General features: G+C 39.8%; 1 protein-coding gene across 2 annotated transcripts in view; it reads left to right on the top strand.

Moving 5' to 3' along the window:
* Nucleotides 1-3,445: 3,445 nt before the first annotated feature.
* The window catches only part of Plxdc2 (plexin domain containing 2), a 403,601-nt gene continuing 381,785 nt past the window's right edge, over nt 3,446-25,261 (top strand). The window contains exons 1-2 of one of the 2 annotated variants that reach the window (XM_076572690.1): nt 3,446-3,642; nt 3,982-4,747. In XM_076572690.1, the coding sequence (XP_076428805.1) occupies nt 4,636-4,747 (112 nt within the window). In that variant the 5' untranslated portion in view covers nt 3,446-3,642; nt 3,982-4,635. Of the gene's footprint in view, nt 3,643-3,981; nt 4,748-25,261 lie in introns of those variants that run through there. The other variant, XM_076572691.1, reaches the window with a different exon arrangement.

Here is a 25,261-nt window from a genome sequence, read left to right as displayed (position 1 = left end):
GCTTAAAACTATAAAAAAACAGAAAGCTGAAACACCACCAAACTGTACAATAAAAGTCAAGTTGACTTTGAGAGCTTGTCAGCCAAGATGAACACATGAGTCTTGTAATTGGGGAGCAGAGGTCAGAAAATTGGCCCTATCAAGTAGGAGGAAGAGGAAATGCCACTGACCTAAGGGGAGGTCATAGCATAAGACTGCATAAATACTCGCTAGCTGTGTCCCTTCATCAGAAGGCAATTGTAGGACCTTTCAACAAATAATGTTAAATGGACACAAATTATTTCCTGAGAGTGGTTTTTAAGGAGTGCAATAAATGCGGATAGTCCTTAGCCTATACTGCATCTCAAGTTTTGTTTTTAAACCATATGTGTATGATGTTTCCTTAGGGATTCTTTCAGCCAAATTTCAACTTAGGACAACTCTTAGGGAAAAAAGCTAGAATTGGGGAAAGGATAGGAGGAGATTAACTGAAAGTGTCCTTATTCAGATATAGTCTGATCATAACTGTAACTATAACTATATGTATACATACACATACTGTAACTATAACACACACACACACACACACACACACATATATATATGTTTCAGGGCTAGGGATATAGCTCAGTTGATGGGATGCTTTGCATTGTGTGCACCAAGTCCTAGACTTTATCTATACAACCATATAAGCCTGCGGGTACTCTGGAGACAGAAGCAGTTGGATCATAAGTTCAAGGCCATCCTCAGCTACATAGGGAATTCATGGTCAGCTGCAAGAAAACCTTTCTAAAAACGAAAACAAAATAAAAAATCCCTGAAGGTTAATGGAGATAAGGTGTTTTAAAAGGTTTGAAATCTGGAGAGATGATATCTCAGTTCTATCTGGTGTCTAGTCAAAGTTCCATGTGGTTAATGATGCCAATGTATCATCTTCAAGGAGAAAGTGACCTGTGGATTCTAGGTCTGAGCCTTATACAAAAACAAGGACTAATCATTTGTACTTTCTAATTTGTCTGTCCCTTGGGAAATTAGCTTCAAGTAACCCAATGGGTAGGAGATGGCTGTCTTCTCTGTAACTTTAGTGGTTAGAAACAAGCTTCAATATTACAACACCTCTCATGTTTGTGGAAGATAATGAAACTTTTCCTACAAAGGAAAAGTTTGTTTCTTAGTTGGTTACCAAAAAGTGAAACTCACACTTGTACAGTGGTGAAACATTTAGGGCAGATCCAACAACCAAGGACAAACAGTATATCTCCTTTAATTAGCCAGAATTATATGTGGAGTCAGCTCTTGCCATTCCACCCCCAAATTATTGTGTGACATATATTTTCTTCATTTGATATTGCTACAATGTGAAGGCAAAATACATTTTTACAAATAATTTTTGATAGAGATTTAAAGTAAAGTACCACAACCTAGATATATTACAACGGTCTCCCTTTTGATTTAGTTCCTAGCAGAATATCATCACGGATGCTAATGTCTTACTCATTTGGAAATTCTTCTCTAGCTGTTGGTTAAGGGAGAACTAAACTGGGTAACTTTTTTTTTTATTGCATTCAAGGTTCACCAGCTGGTTCTTGCTCAAGTGATTCCATGCTCTGAAGATGTCATGGATGCTATCATATCAATAGACTCAGCGGGTCACAAACCTACTGGAGGTGGACATAGATATGTGCAACTTTGCAAAATAAGATTCAGATAGGAATAAAGCATTGTGAGTAAACAGCTTACCCAATAGAGACCAACAGATTCAAATTGATTGAATTATTCTTAAACTGACATTTGATTCCTTTCGGTTTGTAGCAAACAATTTTAACCGGTAAGTGTATATTTATAGCTGCCATCAAGAGGGCAAAGCATGGCCAAGGACAACAAACAATAAGAAAAATAAATACTACCAATTTTCAGAAGCAATAAGAGATAAAAAAATGAAAATGATAGAGACAAAAGCTTTTATTTTTTTCCCAGAGAAGGAGGAAACCCATCTTTGTTTGTTTGGTTTGGTTTTTTGTATTGTGACCCAAGACCTAACCCTTTCTGATCTTGCTGGGTTGCCTACAGCTGTGGACATTATGAGAAGTGGAGTTGTGCAAAGGGTTGAGGAAACTTTCTCTCTGGGTTTCTGTCCTAGTTGTTGGCCTGGATTTTTGGTGTCGGTGGTCAAGGTGGAAAGTGTCAGCTATTCCAAGTGCAGGAAGCAAAATCAACATCAATTAATGCCCAATGAATTTTCCATTAGAAGACTACACTTTTAAACTTCATGTAAATATTCTAGGTACTCAGACTGAGATGTAATCTAGAACTCAAACACTCTTGGTAGAGCAGAAATAAGAGAATTATAAGCTCCTAAGTGTGGTTGGCAGGGGCGACATCAGCCCACTCAGGAGAAAGCTCATGATTTGTCAAGCAACTTGGGGTAACAAAAGGTGTAGGCGTGGCATACTTAAACATTCACAAGTATATGTTATTCTGTAATGGAGAAATGAGTCTTATTTTAGGGAAAACATATTTGCTTATGTTTCTCAGGGGAAAGGCAAACTCTCTGTATCAAATTTTGCAATGATCTCAGCCCACTTCCAGTAGGTTTTGTGACAAGTTGAGGAATCTATCCATGACATCCATGAGTCTTCAGAGCATGGAAAGGCAAAGACAAGAACCGGCTACAAGGCTAGATTCATCCGAGACCACTTTCAAGAGTGTTAATTTAGCTCTCCTATTGTCTTCAGGAAACACCTCTGTTCTTCAAGCTAGGAGAGGATTAAACAAAAATTAACTCCACTTGGCTAATTTTGACCTTCTATGAGCTTCAGGATAGAATTCTCCTGATGTGATGCCAGGAGACCTGGGGCTTAAAGCTTAAGCAAATTGCTCCTGGTGGGAAAACCGAAATACTAGCACAGGGAGTGGTTTAGAGCATGTTCTTTTCACCAATGATGCTATGTTAACTGTGTGCAAAATAAAATGTTAGCTGATGAGAGGGCTGGAAGGGGTTAACACCGAAGCAGATCCCCCAAGCTGAAAAAACAAAAACAAAGTGGCGAGTGAAAGCCCTTTAAAGCCCCCATAGGAAATTCAATGGGCCTCCTGTTCCTTTAAACTCTCGCTTTCGCTCAGGCGGACACTTTACCAAACTGCAGTGGCAGCCGCTGGACCCTGCAGCCCAGAGCCACCTTCCACCACCCTCTGCGCGGGTCTGGGGTAGGAGTGGTTTTTACTGGGATGGGGGTGGAGGGGGTGAATGTTAGTAACCAAAGCGATTCAGGTTTGATTTTTTTTTTTTTTCACACCCCAACGGTTGCCAGACCAGCCCTCGGATAGGGATAAAATGTTATTAACCCTTTAGCGCCCAGGTCGAACCCAGGAGATTGTGGGCACCCGCTGGGGCCTCATCCTCCAACCGGAGGCTGGCCCCAGAAGCCCGGGGAGCCTGGTGGGTGCAGGCGGCGTTGACCCTGCTACAGAGGACGCGAGCAGGGCGGGCTGATGGCGTCCAGGCGATCAGGATCTGCCACCGCCCCGCGTACCCGTCCTCTGCGATCCCGGCGGCTCCTGGGGCCGCAGTGGCCCTCTGGCTCCCCCCCCAGCCAGTCTTCCTGGGCTTCCTCTGTGGGAGACTTTTCTGGCGCCCCCAAGAAAAGCTCAGCCATTGGACAGGTCGGTGCGGGCTGCTGGTTTCGGGAGGAGGAAGGTGGGAGAAGCCTGGAGGAACCAGGGGGGGAGGGCGGAGGGAGGAGGGAAGAGGGAAGAGGGAGGAGGGATCCGCGGCGGATCTGGCAAATGGCAAGCCTCCTTCCCTCCCCAAAGTGTAGAGCAGGAGCGCGGGGGAGCGCGGCGGCGCCTCTGCCACCAAACTCCTGGGGCTCCGCGGTGTTCGGAGCCATCTCCTCCCTAACCCTCTCACCAGGCTGCAGCTTTACTTTTTCCTCGTCTTTCTTTTTCTTTAAAAAAGCACATTTGTCTCCTCTTTCTCTTTCTCTCTTCTGATCACCGCAGCCCGGACCTTCCCGGACTCTTCTCTCCGGGGCTGCCCATCCCTCCGGCTGCCCGTGAGGACGCGCGCCCAGCGTTGGGCAAAGCAAAGAAGAAAAACTTGTCGGAGGGGTTTCTCCAGCCTCCACTAACCCCCCCCCCCCCTTCTCCCGCGAACCCCAACAACCCGCCGGGGCCAGCCCTAAGTCTGGGAAAGTTCCTCCGGTGCTCAGCGCCCTCTTGGATCTGCACGGCACCGGTGCTGGCTGTGGAATTAGATCTGTTTTGAACCCAGTGGAGCGCGTCGCGGGCGCTCGGAAGTCACCGTCCCCTGGAGCCCGGGTGGCGCTGCTTACGAGAACCCGGGAGTTTGCCAGCCCGGCTGCAAGTGACCTTTCCTCCCCACACTTGCTGGTACTGTGTCGGCTGAGGACTGCGAGGGTGGCAAGTTGAGAAGAGAGCCCCCGAAGTTCGGAGAGGGTTGGGCTGCCCCTCCTTCGCTCGTCGCTGTTCTCGGCTACTGGGAGTGAAAGCCTATTGAAACTGACCAAGGCCTGAGGATCCCACCCGACACCCACCCTCAGAGCTCGGCCGTTCTCCCCATCCCCACGGAGAGCCCCGGAGCCCAGGGCGGCAAGGAAAACTCGCGGGGCAGGGGAGGGAGGTCGAGGCAGCGGCATGGCGAGGTTCACAAGGGCCGACCTGGCCGCAGCAGGAGTTATGTTACTTTGTCACTTCTTAACCAACCGATTCCAGTTCGCCCACGCGGAGCCTGGAAACCAAATCACTGGTAAGAAGCACTTTACTCGATTGTTTTTGTGTGCAGCTGAAGATCCTTCCGGTGCCCCGGTACCCCTATTCCCAACCCACACCCACCAATTGCATTGCCCTTGGGAAACTTATCCTAGTTGTTTTTTCTGGGAAATGAGTTTCCCAAAAGGAGGAAGAGGGTTGACCAGGAGAAGGTGTTGGAGACCAGGACTTCTCTGAGGTTATGGTGCTTACTCCACCTGGGCGCCAGGGGGTGGTCCTGTCTGCCCCAAGTAGCCCAGGGAAGCCCCAGTGTAAGAGCCAGCTGTGGTGGATACCTCGCCCTGAAGCTTGTTCCTATCATTTCTCTCCTTTCTGGCTTCTCTTTTCTTGAAGTCTGGCAAAACTGAGCCTCTGCGCCGGCCGCGGAAGGGATGATGGGGGATATGATGACAGCCAGAGAAGGCAGGTCTCCCCCTGCCAATAGAAAATGCCTTGTTGCCGCAGACCCTTCCTTCAGGCTATCCCCACTACCTATCTCGGTGTAGGGTGTAGGGTTACGAAGTGGGGTGTTGTAGGTGCGGCAGGGTTTAGGGATGGAGAGGAGGTGGACAAGATAAGGGCGGGCGTGCCTCTGAGGACCAGCCCTGGCCCCATTGTCCTCTGCCTCTCAGCTTCACAGACAGGCCCAAACGTGCCAGCGGTTCCTTAGGGTTCCTTGCCACTGACCCGGGAGGAGGCAGGGCCTCCAAATCCTCTCAACTGGCCTCAAACCTTGCCCTGGTGGCCTCTCTAGCTAGGTGTGTAGCAATGAACGGCGTCTTCAGAATGAGCTGGGACTGGCTAACCTGGCTGTCTTCCCCAGACCACCCTGTCCACTGCTACTCTACAGCTTGCTCCCTATTTCTGCCCGTCACTAAAGAAACCAGTGGGTAGTGAAACACCCGGGGCAGGAATCCCTGAAGTCCTGTAGACTCCCAGAATTGGTGAGAGCAAAAGGCACTTGAAGAGAAAAAGAAAGGAAAACTTCCTAGTTAGAACAATCACTTTTGTTCTGTCTTGCTTTGTATGTCGGTGTTTAATTTGAGAGAGTGGTAAATGGTTCCTTAGAAAGGATGCATAGGTACCCAGCTGTCAACCTTGAATGAGTCACAGAAAGAAGTCTTGAAGGGAAACCTGGGGATTCCAGGTGAGGATAAGTGTTTACCAAAACCTTGAATAAAATTTTACCACCTTGAAACACATCGGATGGCCCAAGCCGTGTGTCTACCGCTAGAGTAAATTTTAACAGAGAAGGTGGATACTTTCTCGGTGCTCTTATTTAAGGTTGGAAAGGTGTGTGTGTGTGTGTGTGTGTGTGTGTGTGTGTGTGTGTGTGTGTTCGGGAGCAGAGGAGGAACCATGAGGACAATAAGATAAAAGCTGAGATAAAAATGAAGACTCCTTGGATTTTTCTTCGTCACCTAGGATGGTCCTCATCAATGGACATAATAAGTCCTTAGCCATTTATAACTTATGTCAGTGCACTATACTTCTGTGTATTTTCTTGGTGCATTTCATTAGTTGAAAAAAATAGCAATACCTTTACTTCTTCAGAATGCAGCATTTTAGAAGATGCAGTAGTCAACTCCATGAGCATATTTGGAATAAATGAATATGTAAATCAATTTTGCAAAAGGGTATGTGTGTGTGTAAGAAAAAGGTGTGTGTGTGTGTGTGTGTGTGTGTGTGTGTGTGTGTGTGTGTGTGCGTGCGCGCGCACGCATGCCAAAAAAGCATCCCAAGTTGTTTGTTTAAAAACTTCTTTGGCACTGAAAGTGAATAATGCATTTACAGCAAAAATAAATTAAAAAAAAAATACCAGCAATTTTTACTTTGTATTAATGGGGGTAGAAATCACTGATATCCATGTTAAATTTGGTATTCTAAGGCTTCGGGGAGAGTGAAATTCATTGCACTTTAAGACTGACCAGCTTATGGAAAGCTTTGGCTTTGGGGAGTATGACATACCTACACTTACAAGAAAAATATGCCAGCATTTTGTAGGAATTCACTATTTCTTGTGGAACTCTTAGAAACTTTGTGCTCATAGGACTGGGATGGAGAGATTAACTATTTTGTCAAGCCTTTAGAGTCTTTACTACAAGCTGAAATAGCTGAACAACATTCTACATAGAGTTTTATGAAATCACCTTGGAATTAAGTGGTTTTAGCTTACTGAATATATAACACAGGGAAAGGTGTCACAGAAGAAAATCAATCTACTCTCCAATGCAAGATGACTGGTCTGAAAGCTAAATATCCAGACAATAATTCAGAAGTTAAAAGTTGGCATGCAGCAGTCAGGGTTTTTATTACGGGCATTTTGGCGAAGGAAAAACATCTGATTTCATAACAGGGACTTTTATTACGCTTTTTTAGTTCTCTAACACTGTGGTTGATTTTACTGCCACCAGAGGGCAGAGAAACCACTAATTTCTTCTATTCCTGTTTGTAATAAGTCTGTGTTCTAGGGACATGTAGTTCATGTTTAATCTGTCATTTACTTGTATTTTAGCTGTTTTTTCTCTGTTTGGCTATTTTTGTGTTTTATTTCCAGTGGATTCAGCCAATTTATCTGATGATATTACTAATTTGGAGCATTTGTTATGAGTTATCCTGTTGACTTACAAGGCTAAAGTTGCTGTTAGCACTGGTCTATACAACAAAATATTAGGACACAGGGGGTCAGATTATTGGACCAGCATGTTAATTTTCTTTAGCAATGACTCATAAATTTTCATAAAATGTTTAACATATGAAATTGAAAAAGATTTTTATAGCTTGAGTTTGCATAAGTTTGTTTTGCAACAAGAAATGTGCTCTACAGTAGGATTTTCTTTCATGGATGTCTACATGGAGGCTTAGAACTAGTATTATATAAGAAACATGGTTTTAATCGTTGTAATCATATCATTTATAAGTTATCTATATATTAAGAAATGAATATTACCAAAGCCTAGTTCTCATCCTTGAGCATGTGCTTGAATGGAATTAGAAATGCAACATGCTATAAGTTTCTTCTCTACAAGAATCCAACAGGCCCCTACAGAGATGTAGCAAACATGTACATTTTTTTCTTTCTAAATGTTATCTCCTATTACAGAAACACTGTTTTTAAGGATAAATGGATTGACCTACAGCTGTGATCTTGCGATTTAAAGATTTCAGTTTGTTTTCCACTTGTTCTGAAGACCATGACCTTAAGGCCTGAGCCACTGCCCCACCCATCACCTTCCGTATTCTTGAATTCTCGCCAAATGTTCCCTGAGTGAGAACCACATGTTCCTACCATCTTGCCATCTCTCTTGTTCTTCTTATTTTTTTTTTCATTAATCTTATCTCCCTCCAAACACATTCTGCTTTCTCTTACTGGCTTATTTCAAGCAATACTTCCCCAGAAATGAATGCACTGACATATTGCCTCCTTTGGAGCACTTTCAGGACTTTGCCTGTCTCTTGGTTATTTTGTTTGAACTGCTGCATCTCTAACATATATCCTATTAGTCAAGCCCACTGGTCCCTGCAGTCGGGGTTTATTGTCATCATTTTGACCCTGCCACAGCATGTAGCATATAGGCATGTAGTAAGTTCTTGGAGAACTGAATGGAATAGCATAGAGCTGTAGTTCAGGATGGATTACTGACCTGAATACAGCCCTGGAAGACTTTTAAGGATTCCTAAAATAAAAATCCTTTCGATCAGTAATGTGGAAATGGATATTAAAAACTAGCTTCATAGAATAATGACTTAAACGCAGAGTATATGATCTAGGTCTACCAAACTTCCTCAGTGCTCTGGCAGATTGCTATTTGCCTTAAGCTTCTACATTTTTATTACTATTTAAAATTTTTGTTTTAGTTTGTTTGTTTTTTCAAACAGGTTTCCTCTGTGTAGCCTTGACTGTCCTGAAAAGCACACTGTAGACCAGGCAGGCCTCTAACTCAGAGATCAACCTGCAATCTGTATTTGGTGATTAAAACTACCAGAGAGCATTGGTTATTTGGAAAATTGTTTTTTACCTGAGCTGTCCTAAGGACAAGGCCCATGGATGGATTTTTCTGTCCCATCAGCCAGCTCCCAAATAACAATATGGAGAATTCTTATTAATTATTAATTATAGCTTAGGCTTGTTTCTAATTAGCTCTTCTAACTTAAATTGACCCATTTCTACTAATTTACTTTCTGCCTTGTGTCTTTATTACCTATATTCCGTAATTCCCATGTTGCTTCTCCATCTGGCTGGCAACTATCTACATCTCTGCCCTTCTTCTTTCCAGCATCCTCTCCATGAAAATCCTGCCTAGCCATTATTGGCTTTTTAGCTTTTTATTAAACTAACCCAAGTGACAAATCTTTACAATGTACAAAAAGATTATTCCACATTTCCCATTTTGTCTAAATAAAAAGGAAAGGTTTTAACTCTAATGTATAAAAGTATAAACAATAAGAACAATTATCAGGTAAAAATTACAGTTACAATGTCCAGTCCATTTTTATTTGACATATTTGGAGAAAATACTTCATTTTTTATCCTATCTTGATGAGTCCAAAGCTCTGTACTAACTTTCCTTTTATTATAACTAAGGAAAACTATAACTATGAATCTAGTCTTTAACCCCATCAAAGACCAAAAAGGCTATAACATTATCTGAGTAAACAGGAAGTACAGAGCAAACAACTTCCAAAACTAAAGGAAATGACAGAAACAACTGGATGCTTGGAGATTCACCCAAGGAACCTCTGCAATGTAGAGGCATCCATCTTTAGCCTACAGGCCTAGAGTATCTGCCAGACTTTTCTGTGAACCAGGAATTTTTGAGGGACTGTCCTACTCTGTCTTGGCAAAGTTTGGCAGTCCTATTTCTTTGTGTCCTGCTGGTGTAGTTTGGACACAGATTGTCAGCAGTCAAGGCAAGGACAGTTTCTTGCCCAAATGACTTAGCTCATGGCACACTGGTGTCCCAAGCACACAGGCAGGTACCAGGAGACACAAGACTAGGAAGCCATGTTTGGCTCCATTTCTGTGTGTTAAGAAACTTTTTTAAAAGCTTTCTCGAGTCTTATGTAGATATATGTGGCTGGATGTTGGGTACCATTTGTAGATAGATTTTTCTGTCCTGCCAGTCAGCTCCCAAATAACAAAATGGAGACTTCTTATTAATTATGATAGTTTGACCAATAGCTTAGGCTTGTTTCTAACTAGCTCTTATGACTTAAATTAACCAATTTATATTAATATACTTCCTGCCTTGTGGCTTTATTACCTTTATTCTGTACTTGTCTTTGTCCCTGTGGCTTGTTCCAGTCAAACTACACACTGAAATTTGGTCCCTAAGTAAACAGCATTGAAAAATGGTTAACCCCTTTAAGAACACTTAGGTATTTCAGAAGATTAGGGTAGTTTCCCAGAACAGGATTAGTTCAATAACAGAGTGTTGTAAAGTGACCCCTGTCCCTGAGTGTTTACCTCTTCCTCTTAGTTTTCTGTTTCTCCTTTATGTTGTGACACTGTAAGACACCCTCTCCAAAAGCCACATGCAGATGTGAAAGCTGCTCTATTGGGAGTTTCAGTCTTTAGAACTAAGAATTAAGTGAACTTTTTCCCCTTCTAAATTAGTCAGTATCAGGTATTCTGTTACAAAAACAGAAGATGGACTAAGATACTTTTCTCACTTAAAATACCATCTTGTATTTGTTTGGGAAATTAGAAAGAAGGAAATCTTATCAAATTTCCACAGTACATTCAGTTATGCATTAGTAAGATACTTTTCAGTTTAGTCTTAATCTGGTGAATTCCAAACTGTCCTTTTGTTCTGAGCACTGCGCCCCCCTCCCCCAGCTTTAATTATCTCTAGAGCATTCCATCTTGGAAGGTCTTTCTCTGCTGAGGTTCATGTAGTATGCCTTCATTCTGACACCATTCAATGAGTCTGATCTACTGATGTAATGACCACTATAGAATATCAGTCTAGTAAGGGTGCTTTCGTTAGCATGGTTCTTCAGCCCTGTATAGTCATGCCATGTATGGCCAGGCCTAATTAACAGGACACGAACAGAGAAAAGATACCAATGTAGAATAAACCTCTTTGTGTTTCTAGAAAGACAGTGAAGTCATTTCCCATTTATTCTTTGAGTGATTTGTAATTTTCACTCTTTAGTGAAAAAGACAGTACAATCTCAAATGATTATTCATATTCGTGCATTTGAAAGAATCTGGAAGCTTGTTTAAAATTGACCAAGTATGTCCTAAGCATACTTAAAATCCAGATTTTAATTCTTCTTCCATTGGCTCCCCCCACAGATCTAGCCACACTAGCTCTGCTGCTGTCACTGTTTCTGTGTCTGTTACCATAGCAAGTATCCATTAATCTCATCAAGAAAAGACAACAAAAGCTGAGACACAGAGTTTCTTTAAAGTGTTTGGAAATCTTATTACTCATCTTCTTTCTCACCTATTTTTTTTACTTGTTAAATGAAAACATTTCCTTAAAAATCTGTATATCTCAGGGGCTCATCTCCTAAGTAACACTAAACAGTATAGCACATACAGAGAATATTAAGAAGTTGCTTTGTGGATAAATAGAGTAAAAATTTGGAACTTTGAAACAAAATGTTATGCATATTCCTTGTGATAGGAAAAGTCTAAAGTAACCTGGTGTAGTTTCATGAGTATGGTGCTTGGATTATTTAGGTCAGGATAGAACATTCTTTAGTTGGAATGTGGTACATTCAGCATGTAGTGACAATTTTGGGGTGGAAATGGTGTGTTTCTGTGTGTATGTATTTCTGTTTATCAAAGTACCCAACTTTGTTCAAAACTACAATTTGAACCACTAATGAATATTTATTCTCCTGAAGTAGACGTAAGACAGGTAGAATTTGTCTTTTTTGAATATGAAACTTCCAGTACATGACAGACTTTTAGGTGTATTGTGGGTAAAGCTCATGCTGAAACCTTTGCACATTCTTGCCCCATTCTGTCAAGGTTGAAACTACCATCAACCCCATCAAACTTGTTATTCCTTTAGTATGTGCTCTTGTTTGTTTGACCTCCTAACCTTCTCGTAAGCATAGTCAGCATATTGGACACAAGCCCAGTATTACATGTGCCTTGTTTAGAATGTCACGTCTCCATTTCTGCTCTTTCCTTCAATAAACTGAGAGAGGTCTCTATACAGATCACTTCAATGTAATGTACACTGCAAAAACACTCACTGCAAGTGTATGCGAAATGATTTTATGGTATATTGAATCATATTCTCAGTACGTATGGGGTCCTGAGACAAGGGAAAAAAACTTATCCTGAACTTTTGAATGAAAGTAATTTCAATCCCTTAATTATTGCTTTTCTGTGTCTTATTAATAGGAGCTAATGCATGCTAAACATGCACAATTATTTTAAGAGTTCTGACTTCTAATTTTGCTTTTAAATTCTGACTATTTACTACTTATGTCTTGAGAATGTGCACTCTTGATTTTTGTTTTATAATTTAGCATTTTAACTTAGTAATTCCAAGAATCCAAAATTGAACTGAGACTTGCCACTGTGTCTTTGAAGTTTGGTATTTTGCTCTTGTTTGGAGTAGGAGTAGACTCAAGAGTTTTCATCACACACAGAGGTTTAAAGAATATATTAGCAGTGTTCTGTAAATGCCTTATAACCCGTGAAAATAAAGTTGGCATAAAAAACTGAAATAATTCTCCTTTACATTTTTGTTCCAGATTATTCTTGTTGTCTAGTTTTTCCTTTTCACATTCTAATTTAACATTATAGAATATGTCTTTCAGACTGTAAATTTGTGTTTAATTTTATTTATAACTTATATTTTAATTTTAACATAGATATCATGATTTCTTTCATTCATATCAAAAAACATTATTTGGAGGCTTTTAACATCATATCAAACTATTGTAGCTACATTTGTTCACATGGCAAGGTTTAATGGGTATATTATGAAGCTATTTTGGTTAAAGCTGAGTTGGGTAATAAATGACATCTAATTTTTCTTTTACTTTTGGAAATTATTTGTAATTTTTCTAGTGATAATTCTCAGCTTGTAGATTTATGTAATTGTTCATGGCTAGATAATTAGTACTATTGTGAGCAATGGTCTGTGTGTCTTTGCTTGTATCTATTCTTGTTACAGGCAAGAGTTACTCATCTTTCATGTAGAGCTAGTATTCCCAGATTCCTGGGCCAGTCAGCATTCTGCTATAAAAGGTAATTCCTGGGGTAATCCCTACTAAGATAATAAACTTCAAAGATACAGGGAGGAAACTCAGAATTACCCCTGTGCTGATATCACACCGTCTTAATTACTATAGCTTTAGAATAAGTCCAGTCTTTTTGTTCCTGCTCTTCAGATGTTTGGCTATGTTCATAGGCTTTTAGTTTGTTTTCTGTTTTTGTTTGTTTGTTTGTTTTCCATAGCCATTTATAATATTTAATATCATCAGTGTTTAGGTTTTGCTAAATAAAAATCCCTGGGATTTTGTTTGGAGTAATGTTAAATTTGGGGTCATTTGTTAAAAGTTCAAGCTTTAAATAACTGGGAAAATGATATTCAGTTTCTTTCTTATAGCAACTAACAGACAGAACAAGTTCCACAACAGCTCATCAGAAATTTTCAAGAGTGTCCATATGGCAGTGATCATGTTGAAAGCATGTCCCAAGATGGAGGACTGGTGCTCTTTCCTGATGACATCATTAACCTCACCATCACTCCCAAGTGGTTCTTAGGAAGTATAGAAGGAATCACAAGTTAGTTCAAATGCACAGCAAAGTTATGTCTGTCTGACTCAGGAATTACCGCAAAGAAGAGCAAACTCTAGGCAAATGAGAGGTGGGAACCATGACATTTATACTGTGTCCCTTGAAGAAATCTATCTCTGAATTCAGAGAAATCCACAGAAAAGATTCCTACATCTTATTGGAGATTATCATTTTAGACAGATTAATGTGGGGTATCATATTTGTTGATTCTAGATTTCATACTGATATATAAAACTATGTATGAATATATATGACATGAAAAGAAAAGTGAAGGTATCTAGGGGAAGAAGGGGCCTAATAGGAGAAGGGAGAGGAGAAAAGTAAGAGGACAGTATGTGTGGGTGATAGTGACCATACTTGCATATAAATATCCCTGTGTACCCAGTGTTATGTACAATGAGTAGACACCAATAAAATATTTTCTCATAATAGGAAAAAACTTTTTGTAAGGTCTGGGAAGGTGACTCAGAGGATAAAGTGAGACCAGAGTTTAGATAAATAGCATTCATGTAAAAGCAACTGTGAATGTCTATAATCCCAGTGCTGGAGGGCTGGTTTGCTATCTAGCCAATACTGAGGCAAACTGTAGGATCAATGAAAGACCCTGTCTCAAAAACAAAGGTTGACAGTATGTTGACCTCTGGCATCTTGCATGTTAACTTATGGGTCTATGCAACCACACACACATCCGTGTCTAAGCATGTGTACCCGCACTCATATTCATACACATATACATACACACATAGAATACACTCATTAATGCATATAGCACATGCACACATGCATATAACACACACAGATAATAAGTAGGTCTGGTGAATATAATAAATACCTCGGGTTTGGTATTCTTATTTTTCACTCATTAGTTAATTTCAGTTCTATAGGAAATTTATATTAAAAGAAAGTAAACATGGCACATTGCTACCTTCTAAAGACGATACATTTGTGATAATATTTAGATAGCAAATATTTCCAATTAATGGCTCAAACTTCTCCTTTATATCATTACCATGGCTTCAACTCCACCTCCTTCATATTATGTGCTCTGTAATCAGGAGTAAATGGTCAAGCTGGGCAGCTGGTTTTCTTTCTTTATTGTTTTGCCTTCCTTATCTTTTTAACATCTGTTGCTCATTTCAGATATTTTTAAAAACAAGCATGATTCAAAGTCATTCTGCAGATGATAGTCTCATTGTGTGCACATTGCAAAACATCTCTACCCAGGGAGCCAAATTTGTGCAATCTCAGTTTTGTCAAGTTGCTTTTAGAATAGACATTTGTCCAGTAGGCCCAGCCACTAAGAAGCTGATTGTTTTTAAAACTATGTGCTAGAATTGGACTTCTGATGGCTTGCCTCCATTCTCAGATTCAGCCACTATCCTTATTTGGGTTAGTTCCGGAAGTGTATCTTGCCTCCAAAATTGTCTTGCTGTAATCCAGGGGTAACAATTGGATTTTTTTGTCACTGTGACCACAGTACCTGACATAAACAACTTCATACAGGAAGGGTTTGTTTGGTCCAATGATTTCAGAGGTTTTGGTCTTTTATGGTGGGGAGGGTGTGGTGAAGTAGAGCAGTTCATGTAATTTCAGGCTGGAAGCAGAGAAAGGGAAATGGTACCAACCTGCTGGCTCTTCTTCCCCCACCCCACCCCCTTTTTTTCCCAACTAGCCTTCCACAGCCATGGGTAGATGCAGCCCACATTCAGGTAGAGTCATAACCACTCAATCAAAAGAGGCCCTCCTAGATATACCCCAAGGAGTGCCTCACCAATTTCCTAGGTGATTCTAAATCCAAACAAATTAGTAATCAAGATTAACACACATACCAGACTCATTTCACAGCTGGAAAGGTGTTTGTAAAATGCCCATCAGGCAGGATGTTGGCAATGCTTTTGCATATACTTGTTGCATTTAAAGTAATAATTAAGACATTTGCCAATCTAGTACTGCTTTATATTTGCAGGTCCAAACTCATCACTTCTTCCTCCTCTTCCTCTTCATGTTTTCCACAAAATTTCCTTCTAAAATTCTGCTTCCTCTGAGAGTAATCTTTCATCCTGTTTTTGGCTTTGTGCCTTCTTTCTTTCATTCTTTCACTCATTCTTTGTTTCTTTGCTGTTTGGATAATTGATTTCTAACACAGTGAAATTGTGTGTGTATTCACCAGAAAATATTTTACACATCATTATATCAGGTATCATCCAAACTGTAATTCCTATGCTTGTACTTGATTATAAACTGCTGGGTTTAGATACCATCTGGAACTGACCTCACTGAATTACTGACTTCAGAGACAGGAAGCTTTCTTTGAAATTTTGTTGAATGATAGAATCTGGCTAGTCTTCCTTTTGTGTAATAAAAATGTAATTTTCCAGATTTATCATTTAGGCAGATTTTTGTTTGTTTCTTCTTTCTACATATTTTAGGTAGTTTTCTTAATCACAATCTCTATAACATGATAACTCGGGTTTAAATGTCAATACATAAAATGTAAAATACAAATCAAAAGTTGGGCAAAAGAAATTGGAGAAATGTATTTGTAAGGAATTAAGACTTTACTTAGTCTACAACCACCCCACCCTAAATATACCAGATGTCATCTAATTTTGGAAGCTCAGCAGGGTTGGGCCAGACCTCGTAGGTACCTGGATAGGAAGACATCATTTGTAAAGGTGGGCTTAGAAATTTTTAAAAATAAAGATGGATTTAGAAATGATGTGATTACAGAAGTCAGGAAGAAGGGCAAGATGTCTAGGATAACTATTTTTTAAAAGGTAGTTTCCAATTTTTGAGCTTTATAAATTTGAATAACATTTCAAAGGCCACAAAATGACGAGATTTTAATTTCCTGTAATGATTTACATTTGAGCCATATGGAATTTGTATAACCAGCTTCCTAGGAGTCTGAAAGATAAATGCTAGGAAATATTCCCCATGACTAGACCTTTAAGACATTTTTAGATTCATGCTATTGGCTGCCTTTCAAACACACTTGCTTCCAGCAACTGTGGAGAGGAACTCTAGAACTGCACTCCAATAAGTGATGACTCCTTCAAGGTCTTCAGTGGGACCCACTTGTCCACACTTGATCATTTGGCGTGAGAATCTTCCTTACACTCAGCCTCTTGTTTTTGCTGTTCTCAGAGTGAGCTCTCTTATCCTCATCTTTGTTTTTCTTGGAATGTTCTTCAAAGTTCTTCCCATCCTCCACACTAATTGTGTGTTGCAAACATCTGATGTTTTTATCTGCTTGATATCTCTTCCCTCTTCTGGACGCAGGACCCTCCCATTGTATGAGAATGTCCTCCAGTTGACTCTGTTCTGAACTCAGACTGTACTGTTCTACTTTCCCAGAGTGAGCCATGTTTGTCCTGAACTTCACTGCTTACTAAACCTTACTGTATTTGACCTCTGATCAGCCCATTAATCATTGAATGCTATGTGTTATGGTTAGGATCATAAATGTCTTCAAAAAGCTTATGGTTGAAGCCTTGGTCTTTTGAGTTGGGAAATGAAGATAGTTAAGGGTATGTCCATGAACAGTTCATTGGTTCTTTGGTCCCTTGCTTTCTTTCTTTTTGCTTCCTGGCTGCTACATAGTGAATAAGTTTCCTTGCAACCTTCCTACAGTGATATATTGTTTTGCATTGGCCTATAAAACAGTGGGGACAGGCAAATGGACAATGAAACCTCTGAAACAATGAGCCAGAATAAAGGTTTTCTCCTTGAAGTTATTTTATCACACTGATGGGAAGAATATTAGTATGCATATACTCTGAGAGAATGAGTTCTGTATCTGTTTTACTCTGGGATTGCTGCACTGGGAATATGGAGTTCCAAATCTATCTATAGATAAACTTATATTTCCCAGTATTTTAAATTGGTAGATTCCAATTTTGATTGTTATTCTTTTTGCAAAAGGACAAATTCTGTTAAATATATCAAAGTTTTCAGTTCTATTGCTCTTCACATAATTGATTGAATGTTGTAGACTTTTCTTTCCATTAATTTATGTTTTTGTGCATAGGAATCATGTTTGCTTTACTCTTTTAAAACTTAATTTGTGTTCTTGACACTGTACAGAGCTGGATACATAAAAGGAAATCTATTTGTTGAATTAATTGTGTTAGTTCGTTGGTTAGAGTGTAATCTCAGTAACTATTAATACAAATCTCAAATATCATGTGACATTCACAAGAAATTGTCTTCTTGATTCATATATTAAATTATCTGAAACAACTCTTGATATTTTTTTTTCGAGACAGGGTTTCTCTTTGTAGTTTTGGTGCCTGTCCCAAATCTCGCTCTGTAAACCAGACTGGCCTCGAATTCCAGAGACAACTCTTCATATTTTAACCTTTTCTTGTGCTTTTTTTTTTTTTTATTTTGCTCTGAAATTTGTATCAGTATTTTGTTTTCCCTAAGGTGTAAACTTTTTTTTATTTTTTTTATTTTTTGAGACAGGCTTTTTCTGTGTAGCTTTGCACCTTTCCTAGAACTCACTCTGTAGCCCAGGCTGGCCTCAAACTCACAGAGATCCACCTGGCTCTGCCTCCCAAGTGCTGGGATTAAAGGCATGCATCACCACCGCCTTGCTTAAAGTGTAAACTTTTAAGCACTAAAAGTTAATGAGGAAAAAACAGTTAACTCTTTAATGAAAGATATAGCATTATTTTGTGGTAGTATCTCAGTCTGTATGAGTATATAAAGAGGTTGAATAAAAGCAAGCAATCATTTCTCTGTATCTCCTGTTAATTTATTTTCTTTATTTTATACACATTTTTGTATTACCCAGATCAATGATATTTTCATAGAATAAAAAATATATAATTGTATTTCAGACATAATACCTAGCAACAATAGATTCTCAATACAAACTCATCACTTTAATTATTAAATTTTGTTTTATATAGATTCATTGACTCATTACTCCATCTATTCAAAAATTAATCAATTCTTTAAAAAAATAGATGTTGGAATATGTTAATGTATTTATTACAATACTGTTGTAGGTTGACTACAGCTTGTATGGTGTGATGCTCAAAGGATCATTTGTTAAAGAATTGGTTTTCAAGGTGGTGCTATTAGGAGGCAGTAGCATGGTTAAAGTGGAATTTAGTGGGACGTCTTTAGATCACTGGGAGTGAGCTCTCCTTTTTTCCTGTTACCTGGACCAGCAAGGTTAGTGCTGCTGCCTTTCCATGCACCTCAACATTACTACCAGAGGCTTAAAAGCAATAGGTCTACCTGGTCATAGACATACCATGAGCCAATAAGAAGACTTATGTCTTTATAAGTTCAATATCCCATATACTTCTTATGATTAAAGAAAGCTTACTAACACAGAAACTTAGATGTTTATGTCATATCCATTAGATATAGTTCAGAGGCTTCCATATGCTAGAATTTATAGGAGATATAAAATCAAAGTATGACATTTTCATGATATGATACGATATTCCTTCATAAAGTTCAATTTGCCTAATTTTTGTACTGGTTCATCTTTTCTCCTTCTGTATAACTTCAGTTTAAACTGCTACTATCAATTCAATTTAATTTTATATTTTCAATGCATGAAAAATACATATTATATGAAATGTGTAAAAATGTGATACATAATGAAGATGGACATATTTGCTTTAGCTTTCCATTTCTGTGACAAAATCGCAAAGTAAATAAGTAAAAGGGGAAAGATTTTATGGGTACAATTGTAGGTTTTACAGTTGTATATTTTTAAAAAATTATGTTTTTCTACTTTTCTTCCCTGAGGTGATTATTCTGAGGCTTATGGTGAGCCGGAATGTCATGGTGGGGAGCATGCAGTAAAGTAAAGCTGCTCACCTCTTAAATGGCACACAGAAATTAGAGTTAGAAAAACAGAAGTATATGGGACAAGATAGAACCTTCAAAGCCATGTCCCCAATGACCTACATTTTTTAAGTCCTACTTCCTAAATGTTCTACCACTTTCTCATAGAGATAGCATTAAGTTATGAACCCATCCATGGATTAGTTCACTGAAGAATTCAAAGTAGTCATGACTGAGTCACCTCCCAAACCCACACTTCTGAACATTTTATCATTAGAAACTAGTTTCCAGCCCATGAACTTTTGAGGAACATCTCAAGTCAAAATCAGAACAACGTCTAAAAAATAAATATAGTTCCAGGAGCCTGGCAGCATGAGTCTAGAGGACCAAACCATTTAGTCATCCATGACCTGCCAGAGTAACAGCGTCTGGGAAGTGTGTTACAGGAGCTTGCATGGTAAGAAAACCTCTTAAGGACAGCAGCATTCAATTGTTTTGTTTACTTAAATGAGTCTTTGACACTAGGTTGATTTTTCTCAACATCTTTGCTTTTTCATTTACTGGCTTTGTGACTATGAGCAAAAATATGAACCCTCAGAGCCTCAATTTCTTCATGTCTAAAATAAAAACAAAACCGCCAGTTTATGTTTTAATGAAATCTGCTATGAAGCATTGCCTTTTCTGAAGGTTTGGGTATCAGCTTAGTTAACTTTTCTACTGTGGTGAGAAACACCATGATCAAGGCAACTTATAAAAGAAAGTGTGTAATTGAGCTTACAGTTTCAGAGGGTTAGAGCCTATGAGGCTGGAACAAAGCATGGTGACAGGAACAACTGAGACTTAACATCCTGACCTGTAAATAGGAGGCAGGGAAAAGGCATACTTGTGAGTAGCCAGAGGTTTTGAAAACCTCAAAGCCCATCCCCAGTGACATACCTCCTCCAATAAGGCCATACTGCCTAATCCTTCCCAAACAGTTCCACCAAAAGGCAAACAGTTCCACCGAAAGGCGTCCAGCCACATGAGCTTATTCAAACCACCACAGTTACGTTTCCATAGAAAAACAAAAAGTTGGAAATGGTATTTCCAAAAAGACTAAAACAGAGCAAAAATGTAGGACAGGTAAAGATATAGAACTTCACCCAGAATGATGAGCAATGAAGAGAATTTCCTTGTTAGCAATTAAATATTAATCATCAGTCTTTCCTTGCTAATACTGCCAGAGGTTAAACTCAAGTCACTGACTTGAGCTTTATTTATGTACGGTGGTACTGGTGGAGGCTGAATAAAATCTCATATCAATCACAGGTGTTCATGGCCAGTTATATACTGAATTTCATGCAACCTGATTCACTCCAGTAGGTTCTGATGCATCTGAGTCCTGGAATACAAAGCATTTTTGTTATTCACAGTCCCTCTCAAACCTTCTCTTACCCAGTGAACTTAGGGTGAGATTTGAGTTTGAAGAACATAAAATATCTGTGAAACATCTACTAATATAACAATTAAACAACTTATTTTTTTAAACAAATTCATATTGTATAACTGATACAAGGCTCCTAGAAAATGCCTCCTTCTCTTGGGATAGGCTGAAGACACAACAAAATTCTGCTGTGTCATCTACTATGAAGCAAGAGAATGATGTTTTGATCTTATTCATAAACTTGCCTCTGGGATAGATAATACACAGACTTAGAGATTGTGAAATTCCCTTGAATGACAAGTGAACTTTGCAGACAAATTTCTAAGCGGTCCTGTTAAATAAAAACACAGAGCCAAATATAGGGGTGAAAGCCTTAGAGATCAGCGAAATAGTGAGAGCCACCAACCACCTACCTCACCAGCTCTGTAGCTTCCAAAAATGCCGACTTCTTGTCTACCCAGGCTTTTATTGCCTTGCTGTTCTGCCCTCTCATTGGCTTTTAGCCCAGCTACCTCACTTCCTTGTTACTGCCTGTCTGTACAGACCTCTAGGTCTCTATGGTTGGTACTGGGATTAAAGGCATGTGTCACCATGCTTGGCTCTGTTCCCTAGTGTGACCTTGAACACACAGAGACCCTGCCTGCCAAGTGATTGGATTAAGAGTGTGTGCTACCACTGCCTGACTTTTGTGTTAATGGCTTGCTATTTCCTCTGCTCTCCAGGAAAACTTTATTTATTAACATACAAATAAAATATCACCACATTTCAGCACAAATAAAATATCACCATAGAACTTTTTTGGACATGCTATGAATATGCAGAGACCTTCCATGCTACCTACATCTTAGTGAATTTACTTGAAAAGGAAGCAATGCCAGAAATCCTAAGATTCCATCCAGGAATGGAAATCAAGACACGTCAAAATAAAAATGAATCCAAGTTTAATAGTATGGATTCTTATTTTCCAGAACTGTGCAGAATATTTTCTGTTTAAGGCATGTCAGTCCCCTTATATAGAAATAGCAGAGTGAGGTGCATTCATGGAGTTGAGAGCAATGGAGCAATACCATCTCAGCTACCATCAGGATGTTTCCTATACCAGTTTGTCATTGTCCTTAACCTTAGAGAGTCATTTGTTTGGGTTTTGGTAATGTAATATTGAAAATTTAAGTGCTGGGGCTGGAGAAATGGCTCAGCTGGAGGACCCAAGTTCGATTCCCAGTACTCATAGTGGCACACAACTGTCTGTAACTCCAATCCCAGGGGATCTGATGCCCTCTTCTGGCCTTCCTGGGCACCAGGACTACCTGTGGTGCACATCAGATACACATGCAGACAAAACACCCATAAACATAACAAGATGGCGGGGGGCAGAGAAAATGTGTCACATGAAGGCACAATGGTCATGCATGCTCTTTCTGTTTGAAGGCTTCAGAAGAACCATTACCGTAAGGAGGCAAGTATAATACCAACATTCAACACACAGAAAAGAAGCCCTAGGCAGAGTTCCTGTTTTGATGCAGAATTATAGGACGTCACTAACAGTGATGCTGTGAGACTGAGGATGTGTATCATTTCTCTAACTCTGTGTGTGTGTGTGTGTGTGTGTGTGTGTGTGTGTGTGTGTGTGTGAGAGAGAGAGAGAGAGAGAGAGAGAGAGAGAGAGAGAGAGAGAGAGAGAGATATTAAGGCATCAGAAAATGGGCATATGGGAATGTGTAGAGAGAATCAGAGGCAGCTTCATAGAGGAGGAGGCATGTCTGAGCGAGTGAAATTGAATGGTGAAGAAATAATGGAAGGACCCTCAGGATGGAGGAGGACATCCTGTATAGTATAGTAAAATGTATAGTAAAATGGCATTGCTTTAGGGAAGGGTCAAGCGGAGGGCTGGAAAGGTAGGAAGGACGGTGGACTTGTCTGGTGTTGAAGGCTGTCCTGAATGTGACAGCTTACCTGTGGCATATTTTTATGGCTCACTGACCAACTGTGTTGGACCATTTGTAAAGGTGTCTAGCCATACTGTGGGAGCAATGAGGAAAGAGGACTTGGAGACAGAGTGTATTACAAACTACTGGGTTGTGAAGGTGGAACACGGAGACAAAGGCTCAGATGAGAGCATTCACCTAGCTCCTAGGTGGTTGACGGACTCAGCAATGGCTCCGCTTCAGACGTGTTAAGAATTGGGGCATTCATGGCACACATTCCACTGGAGCTGCTAACCCTCCCAGGGCTGGCTGGTATGGGCAGTCTCAACAGGATCAAGAATCAGAGTCAGCAATGCACTCTGGGTAACAGAAAACAGCAATGAAGGGAAATAGACAGTGGCTAGTGGAGAGGTTGAAGTCCCAGAAAGTTGATAAAGTTGAGGAAGGAGCCCAGGAGGTAGAGGCCGGTGAGCTGGAGAAGGACTCAGATTTGTAGAAGGAGAATCAGAGTTCCTGGGTAGGAAAAAAAAATGTGTTCATTTGTTTGGCAAAGATGGAGGGAGAGTGGGTGGAAGTGGGCAGCCAGTGCCAGGCCGTGGGAGCGAACATGAACGGGAGAAGAATTTGATAAGCTTTTTGGAAACATCTCTGGGAAAATAATTATGGAGGAGTGGAGGGGGACATAGAGGTGCAGGCTGGGCAAGCGGGCGTGCTCCCAGCACGGGAAGCAGGGTTCTGACTGATGAATTTAAAAACTAACCACAGCTCTATCCAAGTGCAGCGTGACTGCAAGAAGTTCTTCTTTTATTGTGTTTGAGAGATTATATTGTTTTGTGTGATAGCTAATAAAAATCTGACTAAGACTTAGACAATATCATACTTAATGTCGTCACCTGAAGTCATTGAATACAGGAAGTCTCTCTAGTGTGCTGAAGTTTGTTGAAAAGAGTGCCTCCAGAAGTGGCTGTGGGAAAACGAGGAAATGCCGCCTTTTATCAGTTAACGCTGGCCCACAGCATGGCTGTGACATGACCGAGAACTTATAGATGGTTTGAAAAGGATGTAGAGGATGATTTGTTTACTCTCAGGCTTTTTTTCCCCACCAGACAACATAGGACCTAGAAAGAAATGCAGTGACGACCTTAAGAGTTCAAATAATATAGGTGTGTGTGTGTGTGTGTGTGTGTGTGTGTGTGTGTGTGTGTGTGTGTGCTGTTCTTCACTAGTTAATTTTTTACTCTTACCGTTTTTTCTATACATTGTGATTATTTTATGACTGTTGTGAAGATGGATTTTATAATGAACAAAACATTGACTGGGACATGATAGGAGGGCAGATAATGTGGAAAAATATTTTCTAAACTTCTAATACTTAGGTAATCTAGGAATCAAGAAAATAATCTTTTACGAGACTTTAGAAGGCTTTCTCACCAGCAAATTATAACTTTTACAAAGGAGTTACTGTTCCCATTGAGGTGAGTTGCAGTTTTTTGTCAACAGTCATTTTATGAAATTGTCTGAGAACTGAAAGGACAGATTGTCACCTCTGTAATGTGCTACCCAGTAAGACATTCCACAGTAGCTTGAAGTTTAAAAACAAGAAAAAACTCAAGATTATTCAAATTTCAGATTAATAGCCAAAGTGAAAATTAGAACCATAAACCTTTCTCATCTGTGGGTGTTCGTTAGGATGGATTGTAGGATAGTTTTGTTTAATAATTGGGTCATCGCTCTGGGTCCTCAGTGAATGAATGTGTGTGTGTGCCCCTGTGTGTGTGTGTGCCCATGTGTGCCCGTGTGTGCCCGTGTGTGCCCATGTGTGTGCCCGTGTGTGCCTGTGTGTGTCCGTGTATGTGTGTGTGTGCGTGTGTGTGCCCGTGTGTGTGCGTGTGTGTGCCCGTGTGTGTGCGTGTGTGTGCCCGTGTGTGTGCGTGTGTGTGCCCGTGTGTGTGCGTGTGTGTGCCCGTGTATGTGTGTGTGTGTGTGTGTTGGGTGGACAGGAAAGAATGAGTTGAAAAGAAAGTAAAAGATAAAATGACAAGGTACAGACCAGGTTGTGATTCCTTCCATAGTATTTATGGATACGACATAAGGTGGTTACATCTGTTTCCATAAATTATTGGTGCTATTTCAGCTGTGTAAACCTTTGCAAAGACCAAAACAGCACAATGTAATATTAATGAATGTTGTTTTATAAGACATGTAAAAATGCTAGCACAGAATACAAATGTGCCTTGGTCTACAGCAGTCCTTCAGCTCAGAGCTGTACTTTCTGGATCATTTATCATCGTTTGTCTATGTAAGTTCTTTTGTCACATGCTTCCATGTAAATAAGAAGCGTGTGCCTCTCTTTCTGTTTCCCTCATTTCTTATTCATTTTACACTCTTAATATTTAACCTGGTGAAAAAAAAAACTCACTATCATAAAACCATGTACTCTATCATTTACATTTTGGTTAAAATATTAACTTCTAATTCAGTTAATTGATACAATTTTTTTCCTCATTAAAATATCCAGAATCTAAACTCTAACTTGTCTTCTAAAATCAACTGTTTAAATGCTTGCTTTCTTAAAAAATG

This window comes from Peromyscus maniculatus, chromosome 5, assembly GCF_049852395.1.
Source record: "Peromyscus maniculatus bairdii isolate BWxNUB_F1_BW_parent chromosome 5, HU_Pman_BW_mat_3.1, whole genome shotgun sequence".
In the NCBI taxonomy this organism is placed as follows: Eukaryota; Metazoa; Chordata; class Mammalia; order Rodentia; family Cricetidae; genus Peromyscus; species Peromyscus maniculatus.
The sequence above is the reverse complement of the archived record's forward strand: the minus strand, read 5'-3'. Positions and strand labels throughout refer to the sequence as shown.